The 27393-nt window shown below is 43.4% G+C and overlaps 1 protein-coding gene across 10 annotated transcripts in view; it reads left to right on the top strand.

Moving 5' to 3' along the window:
- KIAA1217 (KIAA1217 ortholog) overlaps window positions 1–27393 on the top strand; it is a 1254604-nt gene that overhangs the window by 764147 nt on the left and 463064 nt on the right. For 9 of the 10 annotated variants that reach the window (XM_063921607.1, XM_063921603.1, XM_063921600.1 and 6 more), the window contains one exon: window positions 13352–13632. In XM_063921607.1, the coding sequence (XP_063777677.1) occupies window positions 13369–13632 (264 nt within the window). In that variant the 5' untranslated portion in view covers window positions 13352–13368. Of the gene's footprint in view, window positions 1–14; window positions 295–13351; window positions 13633–27393 lie in introns of those variants that run through there. The other variant, XM_063921604.1, reaches the window with a different exon arrangement.

The raw sequence follows: 27393 nt of genomic DNA on the forward strand, positions 1-27393 counted from the left end.
CTTGGACTGTGCCCACAGAGAGACTCATCACCTGTTGGGGCCCTCACTGAGTGCTATACCAGCAGTAGCAGCCAAGGCAGAGACTTGAAACCAGCTCCCCAGCCCTGAAGAGACCTTTTTTCCCAGGGAGTGTGATTAGACCGGGCTGGAATGCTGTTTGTTGTTGCTGTAATCTCTTCCTGTTTTTTAAAGTTTCCTTGAGAACCTTCAGCTGCATGTTAGGTACAATGGAGGGAAGCGCAAGCCAGGGGTCTGACCACTGTCTGGCTCTGCTGGGTAACAGACAATGTGACGGTGAGTAACAGGAATACTGCTAGATGATACTGTGTGTGATTTTGGTGTGTAACTACTAGCCCCTTGCATACAGCAGGTCTGTGCTTCTGGAAAGAGCCCTGTTGTCCCTTTAAGCGAGTCACTTTAATGTGATACTGTACGTGATCCCTGCTAAAAGGAATATCAGATGTCACTTGCAGTTAGCGCTCACATTTTGTACTACATTCCCCCACAACAAGAACAAATTGGATCCTTTGCTGGGAAATGTAAAATGAAATGTCTGCATTCTCCTTTTTTCCCGGTAATTAGGAGAAAATAATGGTGAAGATATAAGTCTTGACAATCACTAGAGTTTAGGTAGTTTATTAATGACATCAGGTCACAGAATGGGCATTTAATTAATCGGAGCTCTGTATTGTCTCCGCTTTCTAATGCAGTAGCAACAAAGACTTTTTTATAGAATAAAAATCCATATAAAAAAAACAGATAGAAGATAATTTTTAGCATCCGGTGATCTGGGAGCAGTTTACTCTTCCTAACAAGACTGGGACTTTTGTCTGAGCCAGAAAACAGTGGCTGGTTGTGTGAGCCATCCAAATAAATTGTAAGCTCTGCAGGACAGGGATAACCTGTTCCCTATGTATGTTTGAGCGCAGATTTAGCGCAAATGTGTAATAATGGCACTGCAAATAAATCACTGCACAATTTAAGATCACAATTGTTAAAACAAAAAAGTTTGTATTAAGGAAAAGCTACAGTACCAGGGCGGAGGTATGCAGCCCTGTGTTGTGCAATGCTAAATCATAAATGCCATGTGTATTGTGTAAATAGTTGTGTATTTTGTATACCTATTATTCAGCACACACAGTGCTCTGTCTTTGTGCTCAGTGACCCTTGAACTTAGCTGTTTACTTTTAGTTTAGTCTGACTCACCTCAGCAATAACAATTACTAGGAGGACTAACGGAAATTCCAGCGAACTGCAGAAATGTGGCCCGTCTCAGGGGCTAGGGGTATATACATCACCCAGCCGACCGCTTCATGCGCGCAAAGTGAAATCCAAAGCCTATTCTTGGGTGTTTAGTTCCATTACTAGAAGAAATACAATATAGAAATAAAAAAACAGAATAAAAATATAAAAATAAAAAAAAGGAAAAATCAACACTGGAAAAAAGTTTGATTGAAATACAGTAGTAAAGTAGTTCTATCACTGTCCTAAAATGCCATGAGGCTTTCCAAATAGACTTCCTAGTGCAAATCGTATCACCAGTAACTCCTTGATGCACAGTGTGAAGTTTTATGTTGACAAAAATAAACAAACAAACAACAGGCTTTGATAAATACGGCCCTTAGTCGTACTTCTCTATCCCCTTAGAATGTTTCAGAAATTCACAAATATTGTCAATTTTTGGAACCAGACACCCTCCTGGTGAAATGAGTGGGGTCATGTGAGGGCGCATTTTACTGCAAATCTTGTTTCCACCATCATGTTGCTGCTCAGATTGCGTAGTGGGGGCATCACCACTCTCCTCACAGTTGCCACTTGGCTCTTCCATCCAGAATCTCCTGAAGAGAAGATCGAAAAAGTAGGCAATTTTGTAAGAAATCAAGGAAAGGGGTTTTGCTGCAACATCGAAGGCGCTCTTTCAAAAAGACATTCCCCGTATGTAGCACATTATAGCAAAACAAGTAATATATGCGGTTAGGCAAACTGCAAACATTTTGCACTTCAAACCTAACAGTCTAGTGCATACAGTATATCATAATGCACAGAATAAGGTCCTTATGCCCAGTGTACAGCCCCATTCTGTCATTCTATAGCCCCACAATGGTGCTACGTAGTGCCATTAGTCTACCACCATCCTATCATACCACCATATACTCCCATAATACCACTGCAGCAGCATACACACAGCTTGATTCCGAGCAGTGTCATCAGTTACAGTTCTAAGATTGCACTTCCTCTAATGAACTCCAGCCAACACTCCTATTTCCAAATCATTCTATCACATATCCTTCACAGCTGGAGAAGCGGTTATGTACAGCATTGTCTCCTCAGGTAGGAGGTGTGGTACTCTCATAATGTCCCAGTGGACCTAACAGGAAGCCCAGTACACATAGGGTGAACTCATCGTTCAGATCCCACTGTACCTCTTTTAGACCCAAATTCCTTTATCCCTATTTCCTATTGTTTAAGTCAGACGCATGGATGGATAAAATCCCACACTGGCTCCCAAGGGTGCATGCTTACTGTAGATCATACGTGGTCTTTACATTTATAGGGATAGCCACTTTGCTATTACATCGTATATCCATGCAAAACAACTTTAGCAAATTCTCACATTTTCCATGTCCTACTGGGAGGATGTTATTGTGGCTTATTGAGATTGTTTGGGAATGGGAGGGGAGTAATGAGGCTTTGGGGTTGGATTGTGCAATAAGGGGAGTGATGGAGTATATAATTGTGTGTGGGTGGGGTATGAACTACAGGTGGAGAGATTGTAGCCTAGAAAATAACGTGATGCGGTTACCATCTGGGCAGTTGAGATGCCAGTGGTCAGCATACTGACTTGGGGATCCCGGCCACCAGAATGTCGGCAGGGGGCCCAGGACTATTCCCACTTGTGTCCACGACACCCATAGAGTGGGACTAGAACCTGCGGCTTCGTAGCGCTCGCCCCCATGCCGGCATTCTGACGGCTGGGATCGCGGCGTAGGCAACGCTCATCTTTCCCATGCATTCCCCATGGTGGACAGCTGTGTAAAGCGACCGATATTTATCAGAAACTTCTAAGTGCCTAATTTAGTCATTCAGGGGGGTGTCCCAGAGGTTCAAAAACAATTCCAGACATTTTTAAAATAGGGATTTTCCCCAAGTGTATCACCTCAGACTTGGTAAATTGAGATTTGCAGTAAAAATACAGCAAAACCATTTTTGGGGGCAACTGAGTAGGCGCTCCGCAAATTTACAGAGATTCACTGTCATTTTGCGTCTGTTTACCGTGAAAATTCATTAAATCCCCCCCTATGTCGGCCGATATCTCAGGCAAAGACACATCCTTGGCTGCACTGTCATTGCGTTCTAATCTATCAGCCTTAGGGGGGTATTCAGTTAGGTCCATTTTTTTGGCCTAGGCGAAAAATTACACTTTTAACACATTTTTTTTAGGGCGAATGGGGATTCGTCCTATTCAGTAGCAGGGATGTTTGTTTTTTTTGCTTGGTTGAAAAATTCAGCAAGAGCGAAAAACATGTGGATCGGAAAATCCAAATGTTTTCTCACCTGCGCCAGCGAAAATAGACCGCGATTTTGAGGCATTTTTCGCCAATGCCTTGTCACTAAAAATAAGGTGAAAAGTAATTATATGAGTGCATGTTTTAAATAGTCACACTTCCCTCACATTGACTATTGATATATACCATAGATATAATATATACAGAATTCTAAGCTTTGCACAGAGTGTGTGTGACCGGGAGGAAGTTCTAGGACAAAGACTGTATTTCTTCTTTCAGAGTCTGTTTTCTTCATATCTGCAAATCTAATTTAAAAGGGACATTACACAGGAACAATACTAAATCTGAAAACTAAATAAAGATTGAAGAGCTGTCTTGGCAAATAATTTTGGGGTAGAACTGAGAGATATTTTTAAGCTTTGTTTGAGTAGGACCTATATTCACCTTATTGTAGTCAATCTTCATCTCGTGCTAATCTGTTTGGCGCTGCAAAAATGTGTGGCACCTTATAAATAAAGGCTAATAATGATGTGTATAGTTTATTATCAGGCTACTGGAATGTTCCAAAAATAGCCAAACGGGTTTTCCAAATATTCACAGCAGCCAAGGGTAACCTGTACAATGATGTGATTATGGGTCTAATTCAAGGTTGATTGCAAAACAAAATTTTCATCTAATGGGCAATACCATGTGCACTGCAGGTTGGGGGGTGGGGGGGAGGCAGATATAACATGTGCAGAGAGAGTTAGATTTGGGTGCGGTGTGTTCAAACTGAAATCTAAATTGCTGTGTAAACATAAAGCAGCCAGTATTTACCCTGCACAGAAACAATATAACCCACCCAAATCTATCTCTCTTTGCACATGTTATATCTGCCCCTCCTGCAGTGCACATGGTTTTGCCCATTAGAGGGAAATGTTGTTTTGCAATCAATTTTGAATTAGGCCCTATGTAAATAGGACCCAGACTGTATGAGATAGGGCAGTGCCACACTGCCACAGTTAATGGAGGCAAAGCAAGAGTTCACAGCCTGAAGATTAGTCAGTAAAAGGACCAGGGTGCAAACAGCACAGATGATGGTGCTTGGCTCCTGTCACACTGATGAAGGACGTTTGTGGAGTCACCCACTATTCCATATATAATGAAGTTCACCCATCAGTCTTGTTTTAGGGATCATCTACTAATTATTAAAGGGAGATATACACTTTTTTTGGGGCTTCTTTCTATCAATGAAAGGGTTATCTCTCCTATTTGTAATAAAAAAAAACTATTTGCCAGGTTTCTGTGGTGAAAGCTTCCCCAGGCGGAAGCCTATTAAATCTAAGTTTATCTATAGCAGGGATAAAATGTTTTAATAACTTGAATAAAGCAGTTTTTCTTAAGTAACATACAGATTGTTTTTTCGCCATCTTTAAAACTTTTTTGTTGTTGTTATTTTAATCAAATGTAGAACGGGGCCTCCAGCCCAATGCCAATGTGTGAGCCGACAAAGCTGGCTAATGCATCCACAAAGGCTTCCAGTACTGTCTGGTAAAGTGCTAAGAGGACTAAAGGTTGCCACGCAGTATTGATGCAGTGGAAACTGATTTTCCTGAGCTGCAATGAGCAGAGACAGAAAATCTTTAATATCTCCGCTTATTAGCAAATTGACCTTTACATGTGTTTCCTCTTTTTGGAAGAAGAAACCAAAGCCAGGTAGCAAATAACAACTCCAATACTTATTTTGTCTTTGTATCTCTTCTTTTTTCCACTTTTACCCCACGGTGCTCATAACTCAGATTCAGCATTGAAGGCTCAGATAAATTTAATAGCCTGCAACTTCCAGGCATCGATGAGTTCCTGGCAAGTCAGACCGATATTTTAAAGTGTCAACCATTTAAAAGGCAACATCAACCTGCTTCTGCCTTTTAAATAATTGCCCCTTTAAAACATTGGTCAGACTTACCGGCAACTCATTGATGCCTATAATATTTACCTCTTAGTGCGATTATCATAAACAGTGTTATAACTGTGAGACATTAAAGAGCCTATTTATCATGGGGCAGGTGAGCCCATTTGGGACCGTGGCTACCCAGTTCACCCATGTGCAGTGGAACTGAAAGAAACTTTAGAGCTGATTTGACTAACTACAAAATACAGGAGAGCATTTCTGTTGTTAGTGATTGTTTTTTTGTTTTTGTTTTTTACTTTGTTGCAATACGTTTAAGCCTTGGTGCTACATGGGAACCTCCCTTCTGCACACCTTTACATTATTTTGTATTCCACCAATTCCCGTATTCAGCAAAGTCTTGACGTTACAATCATTAGAGACCTTGCAGGTAGGTTTTTGAGCACATCAGCTAGAATGGACAGTTCCTGATTGATTGATTGATTGATTGATTGGTTGGCTGTCTAGTCCAATCCAGAGATAGTTGTCTGTTTAAAGGCCCATACACACGGGGCGATTTTGAGCTGAAAGCAGGTCACTTTTGGTGTGTTGAGCTGCTTTCAGCTCAAAGCCGCCCACTGTGTATGGACAAGCGATGAGCGGTGAGCGCTGATACGCGCTACCACTTCATCGCTGGCGGCCGCCGTTCATCTACTGGTATTACCAGTAGATGAACGGCAGGGTGAGCGGCTTTCCATAGCTTCCTGCTATGGAAAGCTGCTCACCCTCGCTGACATCGCTAGGCAGTGGGGAAAAGCACTCAGTGTGTATGCACTGAGCGCTTTTCAGCCCAACGATGTCAGCGATCATCGCTGTGTGTACACGCTGGGCAAAAACGCCCAGTGTGTATTAGAGATGAGCGGGTTCGGTTTCTCTGAATCCGAACCCGCACGAACTTCATGTTTTTTTTCACGGGTCCGAGCGACTCGGATCTTCCCGCCTTGCTCGGTTAACCCGAGCGCGCCCGAACGTCATCATGACGCTGTCGGATTCTCGCGAGGCTCGGATTCTATCGCGAGACTCGGATTCTATATAAGGAGCCGCGCGTCGCCGCCATTTTCACATTGAGATTGATAGGGAGAGGACGTGGCTGGCGTCCTCTCCATTTAGATTAGAAGAGAGAGAGAGAGAGATTGACCTGATTTACTGGAGATTAGGAGTACTGTAGAACTGTGTAGAGAGTGCAGAGTTTACTAGTGACTGACCACAGTGACCACCAGACAGTGCAGTTTTATTTAATATATCCGTTCTCTGCCTGAAAAAAACGATACACAGTGACTCAGTCACATACCATATCTGTGTGCACTGCTCAGCCCAGTGTGCTGCATCATCTATGTATATATCTGACTGTGCTCAGCTCACACATCTAATAATTGTGGGGGAGACTGGGGAGCACTGCAGTGCCAGTTATAGGTTATAGCAGGAGCCAGGAGTACATATTATTATTAAAATTAAACAGTGCACACTTTTGCTGCAGGAGTGCCACTGCCAGTGTGACTGACCAGTGACCTGACCACACTGACCACCAGTATAGTTAGTAGTATAGTATACTATATTGTGATTGCCTGAAAAAGTTAAACACTCGTCGTGTGACTTCACTTGTGTGGTGTTTTTTTTTTTATTCTATAAAAAACTCATTCTGCTGACAGACAGTGTCCAGCAGGTCCGTCATTATATAATATATACCTGTCCGGCTGCAGTAGTGATATATATATATTTTTTATATCATTATTTATCATCCAGTCGCAGCAGACACAGTACGGTAGTTCACGGCTGTAGCTACCTCTGTGTCGGCACTGGGCAGTCCGTCCATAATTGTATACCACCTACCCGTGGTTTTTTTTTCTTTCTTCTTTATACATACATACTACTACTACTACATCTCTTTATCAACCAGTCTATATTAGCAGCAGACACAGTACAGTACGGTAGTCCACGGCTGTAGCTACCTCTGTGTCGGCACTGGGCAGTCCGTCCATAATTGTATACCACCTACCCGTGGTTTTTTTTTCTTTCTTCTTTATACATACATACTACTACTACTACATCTCTTTATCAACCAGTCTATATTAGCAGCAGACACAGTACAGTACGGTAGTCCACGGCTGTAGCTACCTCTGTGTCGGCACTGGGCAGTCCGTCCATAATTGTATACCACCTACCCGTGGTTTTTTTTTCTTTCTTCTTTATACATACATACTACTACTACTACATCTCTTTATCAACCAGTCTATATTAGCAGCAGACACAGTACAGTACGGTAGTCCACGGCTGTAGCTACCTCTGTGTCGGCACTGGGCAGTCCGTCCATAATTGTATACCACCTACCCGTGGTTTTTTTTTCTTTCTTCTTTATACATACATACTACTACTACTACATCTCTTTATCAACCAGTCTATATTAGCAGCAGACACAGTACAGTACGGTAGTCCACGGCTGTAGCTACCTCTGTGTCGGCACTGGGCAGTCCGTCCATAATTGTATACCACCTACCCGTGGTTTTTTTTTCTTTCTTCTTTATACATACATACTACTACTACTACATCTCTTTATCAACCAGTCTATATTAGCAGCAGACACAGTACAGTACGGTAGTCCACGGCTGTAGCTACCTCTGTGTCGGCACTGGGCAGTCCATCCATAATTGTATACCACCTACCCGTGTTTTTTTTTTTTTTTCTTCTTTATACATACATACTACTACTACTACATCTCTTTATCAACCAGTCTATATTAGCAGCAGACACAGTACAGTACGGTAGTCCACGGCTGTAGCTACCTCTGTGTCGGCACTCAGCAGTCCATCCATAATTGTATACTAGTATCCATCCATCTCCATTGTTTACCTGAGGTGCCTTTTAGTTGTGCCTATTAAAATATGGAGAACAAAAATGTTGAGGTTCCAAAATTAGGGAAAGATCAAGATCCACTTCCACCTCGTGCTGAAGCTGCTGCCACTAGTCATGGCCGAGACGATGAAATGCCAGCAACGTCGTCTGCCAAGGCCGATGCCCAATGTCATAGTACAGAGCATGTCAAATCCAAAACACCAAATATCAGTAAAAAAAGGACTCCAAAACCTAAAATAAAATTGTCGGAGGAGAAGCGTAAACTTGCCAATATGCCATTTACCACACGGAGTGGCAAGGAACGGCTGAGGCCCTGGCCTATGTTCATGGCTAGTGGTTCAGCTTCACATGAGGATGGAGGCACTCAGCCTCTCGCTAGAAAAATGAAAAGACTCAAGCTGGCAAAAGCAGTAGCACCGCAAAGAACTGTGCGTTCTTCGAAATCCCAAATCCACAAGGAGAGTCCAATTGTGTCGGTTGCGATGCCTGACCTTCCCAACACTGGACGTGAAGAGCATGCGCCTTCCACCATTTGCACGCCCCCTGCAAGTGCTGGAAGGAGCACCCGCAGTCCAGTTCCTGATAGTCAGATTGAAGATGTCAGTGTTGAAGTACACCAGGATGAGGAGGATATGGGTGTTGCTGGCGCTGGGGAGGAAATTGACCAGGAGGATTCTGATGGTGAGGTGGTTTGTTTAAGTCAGGCACCCGGGGAGACACCTGTTGTCCGTGGGAGGAATAGGGCCGTTGACATGCCTGGTGAAAATACCAAAAAAATCAGCTCTTCGGTGTGGAAGTATTTCACCAGAAATGCGGACAACAGGTGTCAAGCCGTGTGTTCCCTTTGTCAAGCTGTAATAAGTAGGGGTAAGGACGTTAACCACCTCGGAACATCCTCCCTTATACGTCACCTGCAGCGCATTCATAATAAGTCAGTGACAAGTTCAAAAACTTGGGCCGACAGCGGAAGCAGTCCACTGACCAGTAAATCCCTTCCTCTTGTAACCAAGCTCACGCAAACCACCCCACCAACTCCCTCAGTGTCAATTTCCTCCTTCCCCAGGAATGCCAATAGTCCTGCAGGCCATGTCACTGGCAATTCTGACGAGTCCTCTCCTGCCTGGGATTCCTCCGATGCATCCTTGCGTGTAACGCCTACTGCTGCTGGCGCTGCTGTTGTTGCTGCTGGGAGTCGATGGTCATCCCAGAGGGGAAGTCGTAAGCCCACTTGTACTACTTCCAGTAAGCAATTGACTGTCCAACAGTCCTTTGCGAGGAAGATGAAATATCACAGCAGTCATCCTGTTGCAAAGCGGATAACTGAGTCCTTGACAACTATGTTGGTGTTAGACGTGCGTCCGGTATCCGCCGTTAGTTCACAGGGAACTAGACAATTTATTGAGGCAGTGTGCCCCCGTTACCAAATACCATCTAGGTTCCACTTCTGTAGGCAGGCGATACCGAGAATGTACACGGACGTCAGAAAAAGACTCACCAGTGTCCTAAAAAATGCAGTTGTACCCAATGTCCACTTAACCACGGACATGTGGACAAGTGGAGCAGGGCAGGGTCAGGACTATATGACTGTGACAGCCCACTGGGTAGATGTATGGACTCCCGCCGCAAGAACAGCAGCGGCGGCACCAGTAGCAGCATCTCGCAAACGCCAACTCTTTCCTAGGCAGGCTACGCTTTGTATCACCGCTTTCCAGAATACGCACACAGCTGAAAACCTCTTACGGCAACTGAGGAAGATCATCGCAGAATGGCTTACCCCAATTGGACTCTCCTGTGGATTTGTGGCATCGGACAACGCCAGCAATATTGTGTGTGCATTAAATATGGGCAAATTCCAGCACGTCCCATGTTTTGCACATACCTTGAATTTGGTGGTGCAGAATTTTTTAAAAAACGACAGGGGCATGCAAGAGATGCTGTCGGTGGCCAGAAGAATTGCGGGACACTTTCGGCGTACAGGCACCACGTACAGAAGACTGGAGCACCACCAAAAACTACTGAACCTGCCCTGCCATCATCTGAAGCAAGAAGTGGTAACGAGGTGGAATTCAACCCTCTATATGCTTCAGAGGTTGGAGGAGCAGCAAAAGGCCATTCAAGCCTATACAATTGAGCACGATATAGGAGGTGGAATGCACCTGTCTCAAGTGCAGTGGAGAATGATTTCAACGTTGTGCAAGGTTCTGATGCCCTTTGAACTTGCCACACGTGAAGTCAGTTCAGACACTGCCAGCCTGAGTCAGGTCATTCCCCTCATCAGGCTTTTGCAGAAGAAGCTGGAGACATTGAAGGAGGAGCTAACACGGAGCGATTCCGCTAGGCATGTGGGACTTGTGGATGGAGCCCTTAATTCGCTTAACAAGGATTCACGGGTGGTCAATCTGTTGAAATCAGAGCACTACATTTTGGCCACCGTGCTCGATCCTAGATTTAAAACCTACCTTGGATCTCTCTTTCCGGCAGACACAAGTCTGCTGGGGTTGAAAGACCTGCTGGTGAGAAAATTGTCAAGTCAAGCGGAACGCGACCTGTCAACATCTCCTCCTTCACATTCTCCCGCAACTGGGGGTGCGAGGAAAAGGCTCAGAATTCCGAGCCCACCCGCTGGCGGTGATGCAGGGCAGTCTGGAGCGACTGCTGATGCTGACATCTGGTCCGGACTGAAGGACCTGACAACGATTACGGACATGTCGTCTACTGTCACTGCATATGATTCTCTCAACATTGAAAGAATGGTGGAGGATTATATGAGTGACCGCATCCAAGTAGGCACGTCAGACAGTCCGTACTTATACTGGCAGGAAAAAGAGGCAATTTGGAGGCCCTTGCACAAACTGGCTTTATTCTACCTAAGTTGCCCTCCCACAAGTGTGTACTCCGAAAGAGTGTTTAGTGCCGCCGCTCACCTTGTCAGCAATCGGCGTACGTGGTTACATCCAGAAAATGTGGAGAAGATGATGTTCATTAAAATGAATTATAATCAATTCCTCCGCGGAGACATTGACCAGCAGCAATTGCCTCCACAAAGTACACAGGGAGCTGAGATGGTGGATTCCAGTGGGGACGAATTGATAATCTGTGAGGAGGGGGATGTACACGGTGATATATCGGAGGATGATGATGAGGTGGACATCTTGGATCTGTAGAGCCAGTTTGTGCAAGGAGAGATTAATTGCTTCTTTTTTGGGGGGGGTCCAAACCAACCCGTCATATCAGTCACAGTCGTGTGGCAGACCCTGTCACTGAAATGATGGGTTGGTTAAAGTGTGCATGTCCTGTTTTGTTTATACAACATAAGGGTGGGTGGGAGGGCCCAAGGACAATTCCATCTTGCACCTCTTTTTTCTTTTCTTTTTCTTTGCGTCATGTGCTGTTTGGGGAGGGTTTTTTGGAAGGGACATCCTGCGTGACACTGCAGTGCCACTCCTAAATGGGCCCGGTGTTTGTGTCGGCCACTAGGGTCGCTTATCTTACTCACACAGTCAGCTACCTCATTGCGCCTCTTTTTTTCTTTGCGTCATGTGCTGTTTGGGGAGTGTTTTTTGGAAGGGCCATCCTGCGTGACACTGCAGTGCCACTCCTAGATGGGCCCGGTGTTTGTGTCGGCCACTAGGGTCGCTAATCTTACTCACACAGCTACCTCATTGCGCCTCTTTTTTTCTTTGCGTCATGTGCTGTTTGGGGAGGGTTTTTTGGAAGGGACATCCTGCGTGACACTGCAGTGCCACTCCTAAATGGGCCCGGTGTTTGTGTCGGCCACTAGGGTCGCTAATCTTACTCACACAGCTACCTCATTGCGCCTCTTTTTTTCTTTGCGTCATGTGCTGTTTGGGGAGGGTTTTTTGGAAGGGCCATCCTGCGTGACACTGCAGTGCCACTCCTAGATGGGCCCGGTGTTTGTGTCGGCCACTAGGGTCGCTAATCTTACTCACACAGCTACCTCATTGCGCCTCTTTTTTTCTTTGCGTCATGTGCTGTTTGGGGAGGGTTTTTTGGAAGGGACATCCTGCGTGACACTGCAGTGCCACTCCTAGATGGGCCAGGTGTTTGTGTCGGCCACTAGGGTCGCTTAGCTTAGTCATCCAGCGACCTCGGTGCAAATTTTAGGACTAAAAATAATATTGTGAGGTGTGAGGTATTCAGAATAGACTGAAAATGAGTGGAAATTATGGTTTTTGAGGTTAATAATAATATGGGATCAAAATGACCCCCAAATTCTATGATTTAAGCTGTTTTTTAGGGTTTTTTGAAAAAAACACCCGAATCCGACAAAAAAAATTCGGTGAGGTTTTGCCAAAACGCGGTCGAACCCAAAACACGGCCGCGGAACCGAACCCAAAACCAAAACACAAAACCCGAAAAATTTCAGGCGCTCATCTCTAGTGTGTATGCACCTTTAAGTGTGTAAGTGTGTTAGTTGGATCTTTTGCTCTTTTATTTATAAAAGCTCCCCAGCAAATCAGCAGCCTGATTAAATGAGTTGAGGCGGGGTCACAAGAAAGATTCTCTTCTTAATTGGGTAATCCTAGGAGTTTAGTTTTTTTAAACAAGCCAAATTTAGGGGAAGATTTAACAACGAGTGATATTCTTGTTATCACTCGTTACTAATCTTAAATGATGCTCCAACCAATCAGCTCATAACTGACATTTTTCAAACATATGACAGTTACTAGGAACTGATTGGTTGGAGCACCATTTAAGATTAGTAACGAGTGATAACAAGACAATCACTCATTGTTAAATCTGTCCCTTAACATAGAAAATAAAGTTTGCAAGACTTTTTATCCTATCACCTTAAAAAATGTGGCTATATAATAATAATAATAATAATAATAATAATAATAATAATAATAATAATGTGTAAATAAAACCTCACCCATCCACAGGCAAAACCATCCCTTACCTGACCCAGTCCTTCCATTTAATATTTTCTTAACAAACGATACCACTGTACTCAGTTTTTTTTGTGTGATGTATATGTAGCAATTATTTACATTTGATGTCACCTGATGTATTGTAATATTTTACCCTCTGTTATTATATTTTTCAGGCCAGACAAAAAATAATATGTATGGCGGCTCATTAGATGATGCAGAATACCACAAGTCTAAAGAGATTTTGTCTAATGGAAACAGTCACATCCCATCCAAGATTGGACGGAATATCCCCCGGAGACACACAGTAGGCGGGCCACGCAGTTCCAAAGAGATTCTGGGAATGCAGACGTCAGACATGGACAGAAAGAGGGAAGCCTTTCTGGAACATCTCAAATACAAATACCCTCATCATGCCACTGCAATAATGGGTCACCAGGAACGTCTGAGAGATCAGGTATTTCATAGGTTACACTATATATCTGTGTAATGCTGATTGGTTTGGTCATGCTCACTGGCTATTTATATCCTCTTGCTTTATATGTGCAGTAAATATTGGTGACAAATACAATGAACTCCGATAATAATGTGTGTAGTTGGGCTATGTGATCCCGCCATGGGTCAGAGGTTATATGGTTATTGAAAGAAAATAAACATAAGTTTGTGTGAACTGTGTAGTGTGTTGGTCATCTGTAAGAGTAGTATAGAGAGGCTAAGGATGTGGCTCAGGAATTTGGTAAGCCTCCTAAAGAGATGAGTGTTTAGTAAGTGTTTGATGGTTTGGAGGGGAATATCTTGATGTGTGAACGTGGACATTGCACTGAAAGGGTGCAGCCAGTACAAAGTCATTAATCAGGAATGGGAGGAGGTAATGAATGTGGACGAGTGATGCAATTCTTGGGCAGAGCGAATGGACTGAGCTGGAGACATTTATAGACAATGGAAGAGCTGAATGTTGGTGCAGTTCTACTCATTGGTTTGGTTTGTTAGTAGAAGTGTTTTATATTTGATTCAGTAAAATACAGGCAACCAGTGTAGGCACTGACAGAGCGGAGCATCAGAAGAAGAACGTTTTGCAAGAAAAAGAGTAAAAATATCACTAGGGGAAGACCATCAAGGAGGCTATTGCTATTGTATGAGATACATGGGTATTGTGATATGTTTAATCGCTGTCAGTAATAGGATTTGCATACGTACTGGATTTAGAGAGGAAAGGACAGTACTGAGTTAAGTTTGACACTTGTGAGCAGTGATCTTTAAGGCTAGAGTTTACTGTTGTGTTGCCCACAGATATAGAGATATCAGGTAGACAACTTCTGTTGAATGCTTGGAATATTATTAACTTGGTTATTGAAAGATTGAGTTTGAAGTGGTGGGAGTTCATCCAAAATGAAATGACAGAGGGACATTTCTCTACATGGGCTACAAAGATGGTGTGAGATGTGATGATGATGATAGATTTGGGGGTCGTGAGCGTAGAGATGAGACTGACCATAGAGATGAGCATAGCATATAATTAGCATAGAGATGAGACCAGTGTCGGACTGGGGCATGAAGGGCCCACCGGGGGAATGCAGTGATAGGGGCCCATACTTAGGGGTGTGGCCAGCCTACAAAGGGGGTGTGGCCAGCCTCCACAGAGGTTTGAAATACACAATAGTTTAGTGCAGTGTAATGATACATATCTACCATGTATAATACAAGTGCACAGTCTGGAACCTGATCCCTAGAGGAAGGAGTGGGCCCTCAGGCAGTGGGGCCTACCGGTGGTTTCCCCTGTACCCCTGTGGGCCAGTCCGACCCTGGATGAGACTGAAATCCAATGGAGCTTATTAGTTCCCACGAACATTGGTATAGATAGGGAATAGTAAACGGCCTAGCAATGAGCCTTGTGTACCCCCAACTGACAAATGAAGCAGAGAGGAGGTGAAACCATAAACAGAAATTCTGAAGGACTGATTTGACAAGTGGGATGAGAACAAGGATAAGGCAGTGTCTTAAAGAACAAGGGAGTATTTGTATGAGAAATGAGTGGTCAACCGTGTCAAAGGCACCAGAGAGGTCCAAGAGAATTAGAAGTGAGTAATGGCAATTAGACCCAAATCATTGACCACCCTATTCAGTAATGGTCTCTGTGGACTATTGAGAAAGAAAGTCTGACTGATGAAGATCTAGTAGATTGTGTGACAATAGAAGATGTTTGAGAAGAATGTAGTCAAGACTTTCATAAGACTTGAAGGAGCATTGGAGCTGAAAGCTGACTATGTCAGAATTTGTGCTAGAATTTGTATTATTTGGAATGTAATTAAATAATGTAAGTAAATACCATATACTAGAATAATGTTGGAAAAATACCAGTGGGGTGAGCATCAGAGACCACAAACAACTGATTTGTGAGGAGATAGAGTTAAGTGGTCAAGTTGCAGAGGGACAGGATAATTAGGAGAGTAGATACTTCTTTTTCATTTGTGGGATCAAAAGCAGATAAGGTACCACATAGTGCAGGAGAAGAGCGGGTGTTGTACTTTTCCCAAATTGCTTGGGAGAAAAATGTGGGGTCCATATACGTTTTCTAACCATTCTTCATCTATTTTGTGCCTGCTGCTAAACTCTACAGAACTTAAGTAATTTAGTTCCTACAAGACAAAAATTTTACTTTCATGGAGTGTTGTAAAAGCAGGCGGCAGAACATTCATATGCTAAACAGCCTGGCCAGCTGGCGGGTATAATCACATTAATATTTGGGAACAATGATTAAGCATACTTTTAAATTCTGTTGTTTATATGGTTCATTTTGTAATGAACAAATACAGAAATGTGAAGCTATGAGACTAATATAGTTTTATGAATTTAGAATAATTGCTTTTCATGCATTATTTATTTTTAGCATTCTTTCTACCATTCATTATCATGTTAATCTGATCTGCACTATTTAGTGACTGACCAGTATTGCTGCTGAAAGTTTGAAATCACATAACATTTAATTCTAATTTAACTTGGATATAACTACTTGAAATATTAGTTCTACTAAGGAATTTCTTGTACACAGATAATCAGATAGCAATTTGTCTACCTAGCCCCTCAGCATACCAGACAGCATTAGTCATAACCCTAAAAACAAATATAAAAGGCCAAATGTACAATAAAAACTGGTGATAGGGTGGACAACCACGAGCCGTGTTTTCAATCCCGGGATTCGGGATTGCAAAACGATCAATCCCGGGATTGGGTTAGTGAAAAAAAATATGTATTAATTAATGCCCCCAGGCCAGCCCCCATAGTGATTCACCCTCCTCTCTGGGTGGCCGGGTGGGCGGCAAGGTTGGCTGTGGGAGGGCTGGCGGCGTGGTATGTGGTGTAATGCTGGTCCAGCCGGCAGCGTGGGGGTGGAGGGATCCGAGCAGCGTCTGCTGAAGGTGCTCAGCACTGCCTGGGTTTTAAAAATAACGTTATCTAGGCAATCCCAAACTCCCAGGATTGGAAGCTCCAATCCCGGGATTCAATCCAGACAATTTTAGGTCAACATCCCGGGATCCCACCAATCCCAGAATTGGCCACACTAACCGGTTATTTACCGAAACCAGTGCAATTTTGATAATACAGTTGCTAGATTTAATACGGCAATTAGTTTTATTGTTTTTTTTTTTTATTGAATCACAACATTTTTATTGAGAGATACATAATAAATAATTTACAGACAGTTCCACATGGACATTATCAGTGGAAATATAAGCAATAAAGACACGTAAAACTGTATGCATGCAATGTAAATCAATAAAAAATAGATTATAGGGAACATGGGGAAGAAAACACAGGTGTTAATACTGTCCACAGCAAGCATCCATTCTTGAAACTGATATGGTGGGTAGGGATAGGAACAAGGATAAACAAAGGGATGGTCAAAAGATAGGCATGTCAATCGAAAATGGAAAAGAAGAAAGGGGGAAGGGGAGGGAGCATGAGCTGGAGTAGAAAAGAAGAAAGAAGCTGAAGCAGAAAAGAAGAAAAAAAAAGAGAAAGAGATGAAGGCAGAGACCGGAGGTTGGACAGAGATAATTGTATAGGTCAGGTGAAGAGGACGAGTAGCTACGTTTGGATGCTGGCTATATATTTCAGCATGTACCATATCCTGGACATTAGTACCTGGCAAGGGGGTGGAGAGGGCTGCTTTCAATCCATAGTGATCTGGTATTTAGCCGTACAAGAGATGTGCATGATCAGTTTGTTGACCTGTCTAAATAACGGGCAAACTGGGGCACCCTAAATTAGCAAGGCCAGGGAGGAAGGGGAAGGGGGGGGGGGGGTTGTGTGGGTGCAACTGAGGTTTTGAGGGATCTAACATAGCCCAATAGGGAGCTATCTGTGGACAGGCCCACCAAACATAGAAGAAGGTGCCTACCTGGCCACATTGGTGGCAGCACAACCGAGAGACATTGGGGAATAGTTGATGCAAAAAAGGCAAATTTGTTTTAAGGAAAAACAAGGTTGATTTCGCCATAAAACAAATTGGCGCTTCAACTCTGGCGGCTGTATTGCTCAAAATCTTGCCGGTGTCTACAAATCGAGTTCTCCCTAGAATATATGGGGGTGACCATAGTATAAATGTTTTAAAGTGATGATTAAAGAAGTTTACAGGTTTAAAAAAAAACATAAAACATTTTCATGTGTGAAACATGGAGATAAAATTCCCTCTTAGGCTTATGTCGGTCTTCTGCTGTTATATTTCAGAGGAATGCAAGATAGAGAAGCACTGCACATCTACCCTTAACTGTATTAAGCATGTCCACTTTCTGTGGCAGATTACATGTAGGATTGTTCACAAGTGGAAACTATATGCTGGTTATATTCAGGTGGCATTCCCTCTGCCAAAACCTCCGGCATGGTTTGCAAAAAAAGTGCTGGCACAGCAAAATTGACATTCAGGGAGAAGATGCCACTGGTAGTGTGATGGGGTGGATAGTTCAGTTTCCCCCGATTCTAAGTGTATTGTGTATGCATCATCCAATTGGACATGGTCAGTAGTCCAATCATAGTTTACACACACTGCCCTTTCCTGTCATAAGATGCATGGATAGCAAGGGTAGGATGACTCCACTGTGCCGGATGGTTCCCACTTCTCTTTGCTGTCAGGTGTGGTCTATTACAAGTTGCATGGAAATAACATTGGATGTCCTGGAGTTAACCCTACCAAAGGGCGACCATGGATGGGATTTATTTATTTATTATTTATTTATTTATTAGCAGTTTCTTATATAGCGCAGCATATTCCGTTGCGCTTTACACTTAGAACAACAGTTATAGAACAAAACAGGGCAAAGACAGACATAGCGGTAGGAAGGCCCTGCTCGCAAGCTTACAATCTATAGGGAAATAGGTATTGATACACAAGGATAGATGCAACCTGTTACATAATGGCCCTCATTCCGAGTTGATCGCTCGCAAGGCGATTTTAGCAGAGTTACACACGCTAAGCCGCCGCCTACTGGGAGTGAATCTTAGCTTCTTAAAATTGCGAACGATGTATTCGCAATATTGCGATTACAAACTACTTAGCAGTTTCTGAGTAGCTTCAGACTTACTCGGCATCTGCGATCAGTTCAGTGCTTGTCGTTCCTGGTTTGACGTCACAAACACTCCCAGCGTTCGTCCAGACACTCCTCCGTTTCTCCGGCCACTCCTGCGTTTTTTCCGGAAACGGTAGCGTTTTTTCCCACACGCCCATAAAACGGCCTGTTTCCGCCCAGTAACACCCATTTCCTGTCAATCACATTACGATCGCCAGAACGATGAAAAAGCCGTGAGTAAAATTACTAAGTGCATAGCAAATTTACTTGGCGCAGTCGCAGTGCGGACATTGCGCATGCGCATTAAGCGGAAAATCGCTGCGATGCGAAGATTTTTACCGAGCGAACAACTCGGAATGAGGGCCAATGTTTCCCCAGATTGCTAGGTTCTTAGTGGGTTGTATGATATGATCACCCAGCAATGGGGTAAATTTACTAACATTCGTATTTTCCCGTTTCAGGTCAAAGTTCAATCACGAATGACATCGAAAGTGTAAAACTGCAACTTTTTGAATTTGTTACGACGGATTTACTAAACTGCCGTATTCGGGTTTTTCTTTTGTTCCGACGTCACTTTAGGTCAACCGCAGGGCAGAAAGTTCCCACCATTGGTTACAATGGAGCGCATAGGCGCTACATTGTAACACTGCCGTGTGCCGCCTGTCAGACAGTACAGGAGCACACAGCCGATCAGGAGGGTGCTACAACGTGGCACTCCCTGATTGGCTGAAGAAACCCACTTAGACATCAGTCAGAGTGGGTTTCTGGCATTCGGGGAAAGGAGTCCCATGTGAAAACATGGGGCCCCTTTCAGTTCGTGGCTCGGCTTTAGGTTTTCTTATTTTATGCAAGTACGTGGATTACAAATGGATGCCCCGAGGACCCTGGGACCCGGGATCTGGTGAGTAGAATTTATTCAACAGGTACCCCTTGGATTCTACTGGAGAAGAGGACCGACCTGCGTGTGAACATAAGGTAAGTATGTATGTATGTTTGTGTGCATGTATGTAATAAATATTTACTTTCACGGTGTGTGTGTGTTGTCTTTTTTTGGGTATTTTTTTAGTAGTAGTACTACAGGTACCAGCGGGCCCGTTTTTCCGTCGCATGCTGGTACTTGTGGTTCTCCAAGTACCAGCATGCGTGGGAGGCTTGCTGGGCCTTGTAGTACTGCTACTAAAAACAATATCTTTTCATTATCACAAAAGGCTATCAGCCTCCCCATCCGCAGCCCATTGGATGGGGGGGGGACAGCCTCGGGCTTCACCCCTGGCCCTTGGGTGGCTGGGGGGGGGACCCCTTGTTTGAAGGGGTCCCCACTCCCCCAGGGTACCCAGGCCAGGGGTGACTACTAGTTGGATTTTTGATGCCACGGCCGCAGGGCACTATATCAAAGTGACCCCCGGCTGTGGCATTATCTGTCCAGCTAGTAGAGCCCGGTGCTGGTTTTAAAAATACGGGGGACCCCTACTCTTTTTGTCCCCCGTATTTTTGGAACCAGGACCAGGCGCAGAGCCCGATGCTGGTTGCTTAAATATGGGGGAACCCCTGTCAATTTTTTCCCCATATTTCTGCAACCAGGATCGGCTCAAAGAGCCCGAGGCTGGTTATGCTTAGGAGGGGGGACCCCACGCAATTTTTTTTTATAAAATAACAACTTTCCCACCCCTTCCCACTGATATACATGCACGGATCTCATGGATCCCTGCATGCCTATCCAATCACGGGGAAAAAAAGCAGGTCTGTTTTTTTTTAGCACTTTTTTACGAGTTGTAATTTTTCACGGCAGTGTTTTTTTTTTTTTTGCTTTGCACTTCTTAGTAAATTACCGAGATTCATACTTAAACAGCCGCGTTTTGACCGATGGTGTATTCATTCGTAATTTTTTTCTTGGACTTGCAAAAAATTACGAATGCCCTCATCACTGCCGTGATTATTGCTTAGTAAATTACCGAGATGACACTTTGATGAAAAAACGGCATCTCGGTCAAAATCGGGACCTTAGTAAATTTACCCCAATGTTGGAAGACAAAATGTGAGGTTATGGGGACTGTGCAGAGGGAATGTAACTGGACAGGGAAGCATTGAAGGTTATGTGTGTGGGTCTGGAATTTGGTAGGCTTGTCTGAAGAGATGAGTTTTCAGGGAACGTTTAAAGGTGTGAAGACTAGTGGAGAGTCTTATTGTGCGTGGGAGGGCATTCCACAGAGTGGGTGAAGCCCGGGTAAAGTCCTGTAATTTTGAGTGGGAACAGGTAATACATCTGGATGAGAGACGCAGATCTTGTGCAGAGCGGAGGGGTCTGGTAGGGAGATATTTTGAGATGAGTGAGGAGATGTATGATGGTGCAGTTTGGGTAGTAGCCTTGTATGTAAGTAAAAGTATTTTATATTTGACACGGTAGAATACCGGTAACCAATGGAGGGACTGACAGAGCGGATCAGCAGACGAAGAACGTCTGGCGAGGAAGATTAGCCTCGCAGCTGCATTTAAAATGGATTGAAGTGGTGAGAGCCTATGTTTGGGAAGACCAGTAAGGAGACTAATACAATAATCAATGCGGGAGATGATGAGTGCATGGATCCGAGTTTTTGCAGTGTCTTGTGTAAGATAAGGGCGTATTTTGGATATGTTTTTAAGGTGCATGCAACAGATTGAATGTGTGGAACAAACGACAGTTCAGAGTCAAGGATGACACCTAGGCAGCGAGCTTGTGGGGTAGGGTGGATAGTTGCATTGTCAACAGTTATGGCAATATCAGGTTGGTAACTACCCTTAGCTGGTGGGAAAATAATTAATTCTGTTTTGGAAATGTTGAGTTTGAGATGGCGAGATGACATCCAAGATGAAATGGCAGACAGGCATCCAGTGACACGAGCCAATACAGATGGTGATAAATCTGGGGAGGATAGGTAGATTTGAGTATCATCAGCGTACAAATGATACTGAAATCTGAAGGAGCTGATTAGTTTACCAAGAGAGGAGGTATAGATTGAGAAAAGCAGAGGACCTAAGACTGAGCCTTGTGGTACTCCAACTGATAGAGGTAGAGAAGAGGAGATAGAATCAGGGAAGCGAACACTGAAAGATCTATTAGATAGGTAGGATGAGAACCAAGTAAGGGCTGTGTCCTGATGACCTAGGGACTCTAGTGTTTGTATGAGAAGAGAGTGGTCAACAGTGTCAAAATCAGCAGAGAGATCTAGAAGAATAAGTAGTGTGTAATGGCCTTTTGATCTAGCAGTGACCAGATCATTCACTACTTTGGTCAGTGCCGTCTCCGTGGAGTGTTGGGCACGAAAGCCTGACTGAAGTGGGTCCAGTAAGTTGTGGGAGTTAAGAAAGTGTGTAAGGCGAGTGTAGGCAAGTCTCTCAAGTAGCTTGGAGGGACTGGGTAGCTGAGAAATGGGACGGTAGTTAGAGTGTGTGTTTGGGTCAGAGTTGTGTTTTTTCAGAATGGGAGTAATTACTGCATGTTTAAACAGAGATGGAAAGATGCCAGTAGAGAGAGAGAGATTATAGATTTTAGTTAAGGTTGGGATAAGCACAGGAGACAAACTTTTGCTGACCTGTGAGGGTATAGGATCAAGAGGAGAGGTAGTGGAGTAGGAGGATGAAAAGAGTGTTGATACTTCATCTTCACTTGTGGGATCAAATGAAGAGAAAGTGCCAGAGGGTTCAGATAGGGATTTGAGCAGGTCACTGGCTGAGTTAGAGCATACCATTTCATCTCGGATTTTATCAATCTTATCCTTGAAGTAGGAAGCAAGTTCTTGTGCACTGATAGTAGCTAGTGGGGGAGGTGAGGGAGGGTAAAGAAGTGATTTAAATGTATTAAAAAGTTGTTTGGGGTTGGTGGCATGATAAGAGATGAGAGATTGGAAATATGTTTGTTTGGCAGTGTCCAGGGCCTGACGATAGGAGTGGTAGGTAGTCTTATATGTGAGAAAGTCACTTGGATTCTGAGATTTCCGCCACTAACGTTCTACCTTATATTGGGATTAGGATAAAATGTACCCAATAGTGGTCAACCCCTTTAAAAATATGCCCAATAGTGGGCAACCACTTTACATATAAACAATCAATAGTCCAATTACATGTGTCATTCATATTTATTAAAACATCTGTAAGTTATATCTTTAGAAAGTACTTAGTAACGTTACTTCCATTTACTGAGGAGGAATATGTTGCAGCCTGCTGCAACCACAGAAGTATAGTTATTACTTGTACATTTAATTTAAAGGAAACATTTGTATTATTGCATCCAAATGCAGTTTTTACTTTTACAGTTTTAAGTTATTGAATTACTGTTTTACAATCCGCTGGCTCAATTCTTGTGGAGAGCACAGGGCCACAGTAAAAAGAAGAATGCAATTGAATTTGCCCGCAGTACCGTGTAGTCACGGCTGTTGTCAGGTTGTAACACCTGTAGCAAAGTGTTGCACAAAGGTGAGCAGGATCCATATAGTGTGTCTTCCAATCAGTCTTCTGCCGGCTATGGTACGTGTGCAATCTGGCTGCACTCATGTACAGAGGTCAAACCAAAAATTAAAGCGAATGCACAGGACAAGATTTCTCAAGCTTTGGAGAGTGATAAATAGCATGATGATAAAGTACCAACCAATCAGCTCCTAACTGTCATTTTTTAAACACAGTCTGTAACATGGCAGCTAGGAGCTGGTTGGTTAGTACTTTATTATTGTGCAATTTAGCACTCTCCAATGCTTGATAAATCTGGGCCACAGTCTTTTACAAACTTCGGAAATAGCTTTTGTTAATCATCAACTCTAGAATGTAGTTCAAGGTGAGCATAATAGTTCTTCCTTAGTATATTGGTTGACATAATAATTAAAAATGTCCAGTTTATCTAGATGTGCCATCAATAGCCCTTTTATTTGTATACGTTTTATAGGCTTGACGTTTCTTTTTGGCATGTCACAATGCCTCATTTATTGCAGTTGATTATATAATGTTAGATCTTGTTACACATGAAAGAATAATGAGGTATTGGTGCGTGGTCCTAATCCTACAGACCGCAGCTCGCATTTGTGGATTTACTGCATTCAGCATTGTGTAACTTGATAGCAGACGCTATTACACAGTATGTACTGTGATGTCAATGTTTATTCGGTCATGTAACCAGGCTTGGAGTCAGCGTTACAGTACCTTTTTAAATGGACTTGTTATCATTATAACTATCCTTTTGTGTAAGTATCACTTCCCTGTTCTGCAGCTTTGTACAATAAGACAACTATTCATTCATATCAGGCCTTTCACTAGTAAAACTTCAACTCTAACTTCCCCTACCACAGACACACAAAGAACACAGCAGAGACGGTTTAGCCAGAAGACAGTTAGCTTAGAGGCACATCTTTGGAAACCGCAGAGTGGATTCCACAAACATGAGGGGAACATACATAAACCTTCTATTGGATGAGGTGTGTCATCTGTACAAATCACTTAACAACAAATATAATAATAATAGTAATCATCATCATTATCAAACTCATCAATAAGGCCACAGGGACTTAGGTCGGTAGAACTATTAGCTGTTTATTTAGTTAAATATATATGTAAGGGAAAGCATGGTGGCAAAGAAAGGACAACCAGAGGGGTCTAGTACGTTTTGCCGCTGGCATGCAGGCAGCGGGGTGAGCGCAAAAGAGATCCTTGCGGGCACGGTGGCGCGCATATTTATTCTCCCTCCAGGGGTGTCGTGGACACCCGAAGAGGGAGAATAGTTGTTGGTATGCCGGCTGTCGGGATTCCAGTGTCGGTATGGTGAGCGCCGGGATCCAAATAGCCAGCATATCAAATGCCTCCCAGCCAGAGTCAGCACAATGAATCCACAATAAAAACCAACAACGTGCATTTTAGGTGGATACCACAAAAGGTGCCCAGTTCAACTATAACACAACAAAAGGGCATCCACTCGACCTTCTAACTTGACTGCTCGTTGGGGCAATGACGTTGCCCCCGCCAGGGTGATACAGCCAACTAACCAGTCAGTGTAGGGAGCGCACCCAAAATGAAATGACTGCACCCAGACTTGTGAGGTGCTGTTCTTCCCTGCCGCAAACTAGCCAACGATTATTTACCAACCGACAAAAAATATATAATGGAGGGAGGATGGGAAGACTGAAACTAAGAGGCTTTGGCCCACAGTCCAAGCCTTTAAATAAAACCCAACACAGACACACCTTTGCCAGACCATAGGCAGGCTAAGTCATGTGATCAGCTTTCATCCTAGAGGTTTAACTACATAATTCATACTGCAATCATTCGGTTTCCTCATAGCTAACACCTGGTTGCAGGACCGGATTAAGGATTACATGGGCCAGGGTCTGAATATTACCTATTGTGAGAAGGGGAGGAGCTGTGACCAATGCTGGTGGGTGTGGCCAGTGTTGTGTGGTGATGGGGGGTTGCTAAGGACAATTCCATTTTGCACCAATTGTGGACTAGATTTATGAGGAAAAACATGGCATAATCCCTCATACTCAGGCCCTCTTGTGCACATCATAAATTAACTACAGAGGTGTGTTACTTAATTAAGAAGGGGAGGGGCAGTATGGCCAGCAGGTCAGACTACTAATATTGTAGTGTAGATAGGTTGATTTGCTGTTTGCAGCTGCGCAATACAAGTATTCATTTTCTTGGCTCCTTTTTCAACCCTTGTCAGGAATCTTTGGCTATTAACATTATATTCTTTTATGGCCTTTTCTCAATTGTTTCAAAACAGATAGTTGTAATTTTCTTTTAACTTCATTTAATTTTCTAAATTAATCAACAACTTAATCAATTTGAATCAATCAATCAATCAATCAATCAATCAATCCTTTACTTGCCTGACTATACATACTCCACCTTCATTTTCCTGTACTGCCCTGGGGCCTCTGCTTTTGAAAACATTTTTTCTATAGGGTCATATAGTTTATTAAACTGCCATCCTGTCTGCCACTGCTATGCCGCAATGTTTCATAGATGTTCTAATCTATATTCTTAAAGTAACTGCAGTATGTTTGTGCTCTGTTGCTTAGGAGGACATGTACTAAGCAGTGATAAAAGTGGAGAAGTGAGCCAGTGGAGAAGTTGCCCATGGCAACCAGTTACTATATGTTTATAGTATGCAAATTGTAAATGTTACATCAATGCTGATTGGTTGCCATGGGCAACATCTCCACTGGCTCACTTGTCCACTTTTATCACTGCTTAGTACACGCCCCCCTTAGTGTAGCCAGCCAGCCTTTGGCCTATATTGGTGAACAATATTGTGAGCTGTTAGGTGGTCAAAATTGACTGGAAATGATTGGAAATGAAAGTTGTTGTATTGAGGATAATAATACTGTAGGCTCTCCCAACAGACAATAGCCGTGTGGCGGTGCTTGTTCACGCGATGCACATGCATTACAGAAACGCCACGCCATGCTGTTTTTTTGAGCAAGGATGCGTGAGGACACATCTGTAGGTCTATTTAAGTAAAAAGAAAAAAAAAGAATGAATGTACATACATACAACCAAGAAAATCCCCACCCCCCAAAATTATCCAGGTACTTTAAAGGTCAGTTGACAGTTCATTGCTTTATTTAAAAATTCTGACGCTGGGGCTGTACACGCAGGGCCCGGCGACTGGGGAGGTCAAAGGGGACACCTGTACTGGGCCCCAAGATTACGACGCTTAATGCCTGGCAGGGATGTGAGCTGTCTTGACCAAATAGGGCAGCGAGTTGTAGGCAGTGAGGGCACAGCCTCAGAGTGACAGGAGCTTCTCACACACACTGACTCCGCTGGCCAGGATTCCCGTGCCGTGCGTCAGCCTCTTCTGGTGGGTTGTAAGGGTCGCATGGTACCTGCTGTGCGGTTTTCGGGTTTGGATACTGCAAGTGCAGCACAGATGAGACTCTCCCCGGGGTAAGAGTGGATTGGTGAGGGCTTTGTGATGGGACAGGGGATCTGGGAATGAAGAATGGAGTCACTGGGGAGAATATATATATATATATATATATATATATATATATATACATACAATAACAATTTCTTATATAGCGCAGCCAATTCCGGTGCTCTTTAATATATATACAGTATATAGCATACAATGTATCCTGCACTCATGAGTTAAGCAATGAGGATAAACTGCCCAGGTACTTTCCAATACCTCATGGAGGATAAAAGCATGCATATGTAGGCGGCACTCAGCAGACTTGTCACAAGCAGGCAATAACGGGATCCACACCAGCAACTGAGTTTAAGCTTTCGGATTTTACTCCTTCATCAGAAACATATATATATATATATATATATATATATATATATATATATATACATTGCTCAAAAAAATAAAGGGAACACTAAAATAACACATCCTAGATCTGAATGAATGAAACATTCTTATTAAATACTTTGTTCTTTACATAGTTGAATGTGCTGACAACAGAATCACACAAAAATTATCAATGGAAATCAAATTTATTAACCCATGGAGGTCTGGATTTGGAGTCACACTCAAAATTAAAGTGGAAAAACACACTACAGGCTGATCCAACTTTGATGCAATGTCCTTAAAACAAGTCAAAATGAGGCTCAGTAGTGTGTGTGGCCTCCACGTGCCTGTGTGACCTCCCTACAATGCCTGGGCATGCTCCTGATGAGGTGGT

Source organism: Pseudophryne corroboree, chromosome 5, assembly GCF_028390025.1.
Source record: "Pseudophryne corroboree isolate aPseCor3 chromosome 5, aPseCor3.hap2, whole genome shotgun sequence".
NCBI lineage: Eukaryota > Metazoa > Chordata > Amphibia > Anura > Myobatrachidae > Pseudophryne > Pseudophryne corroboree.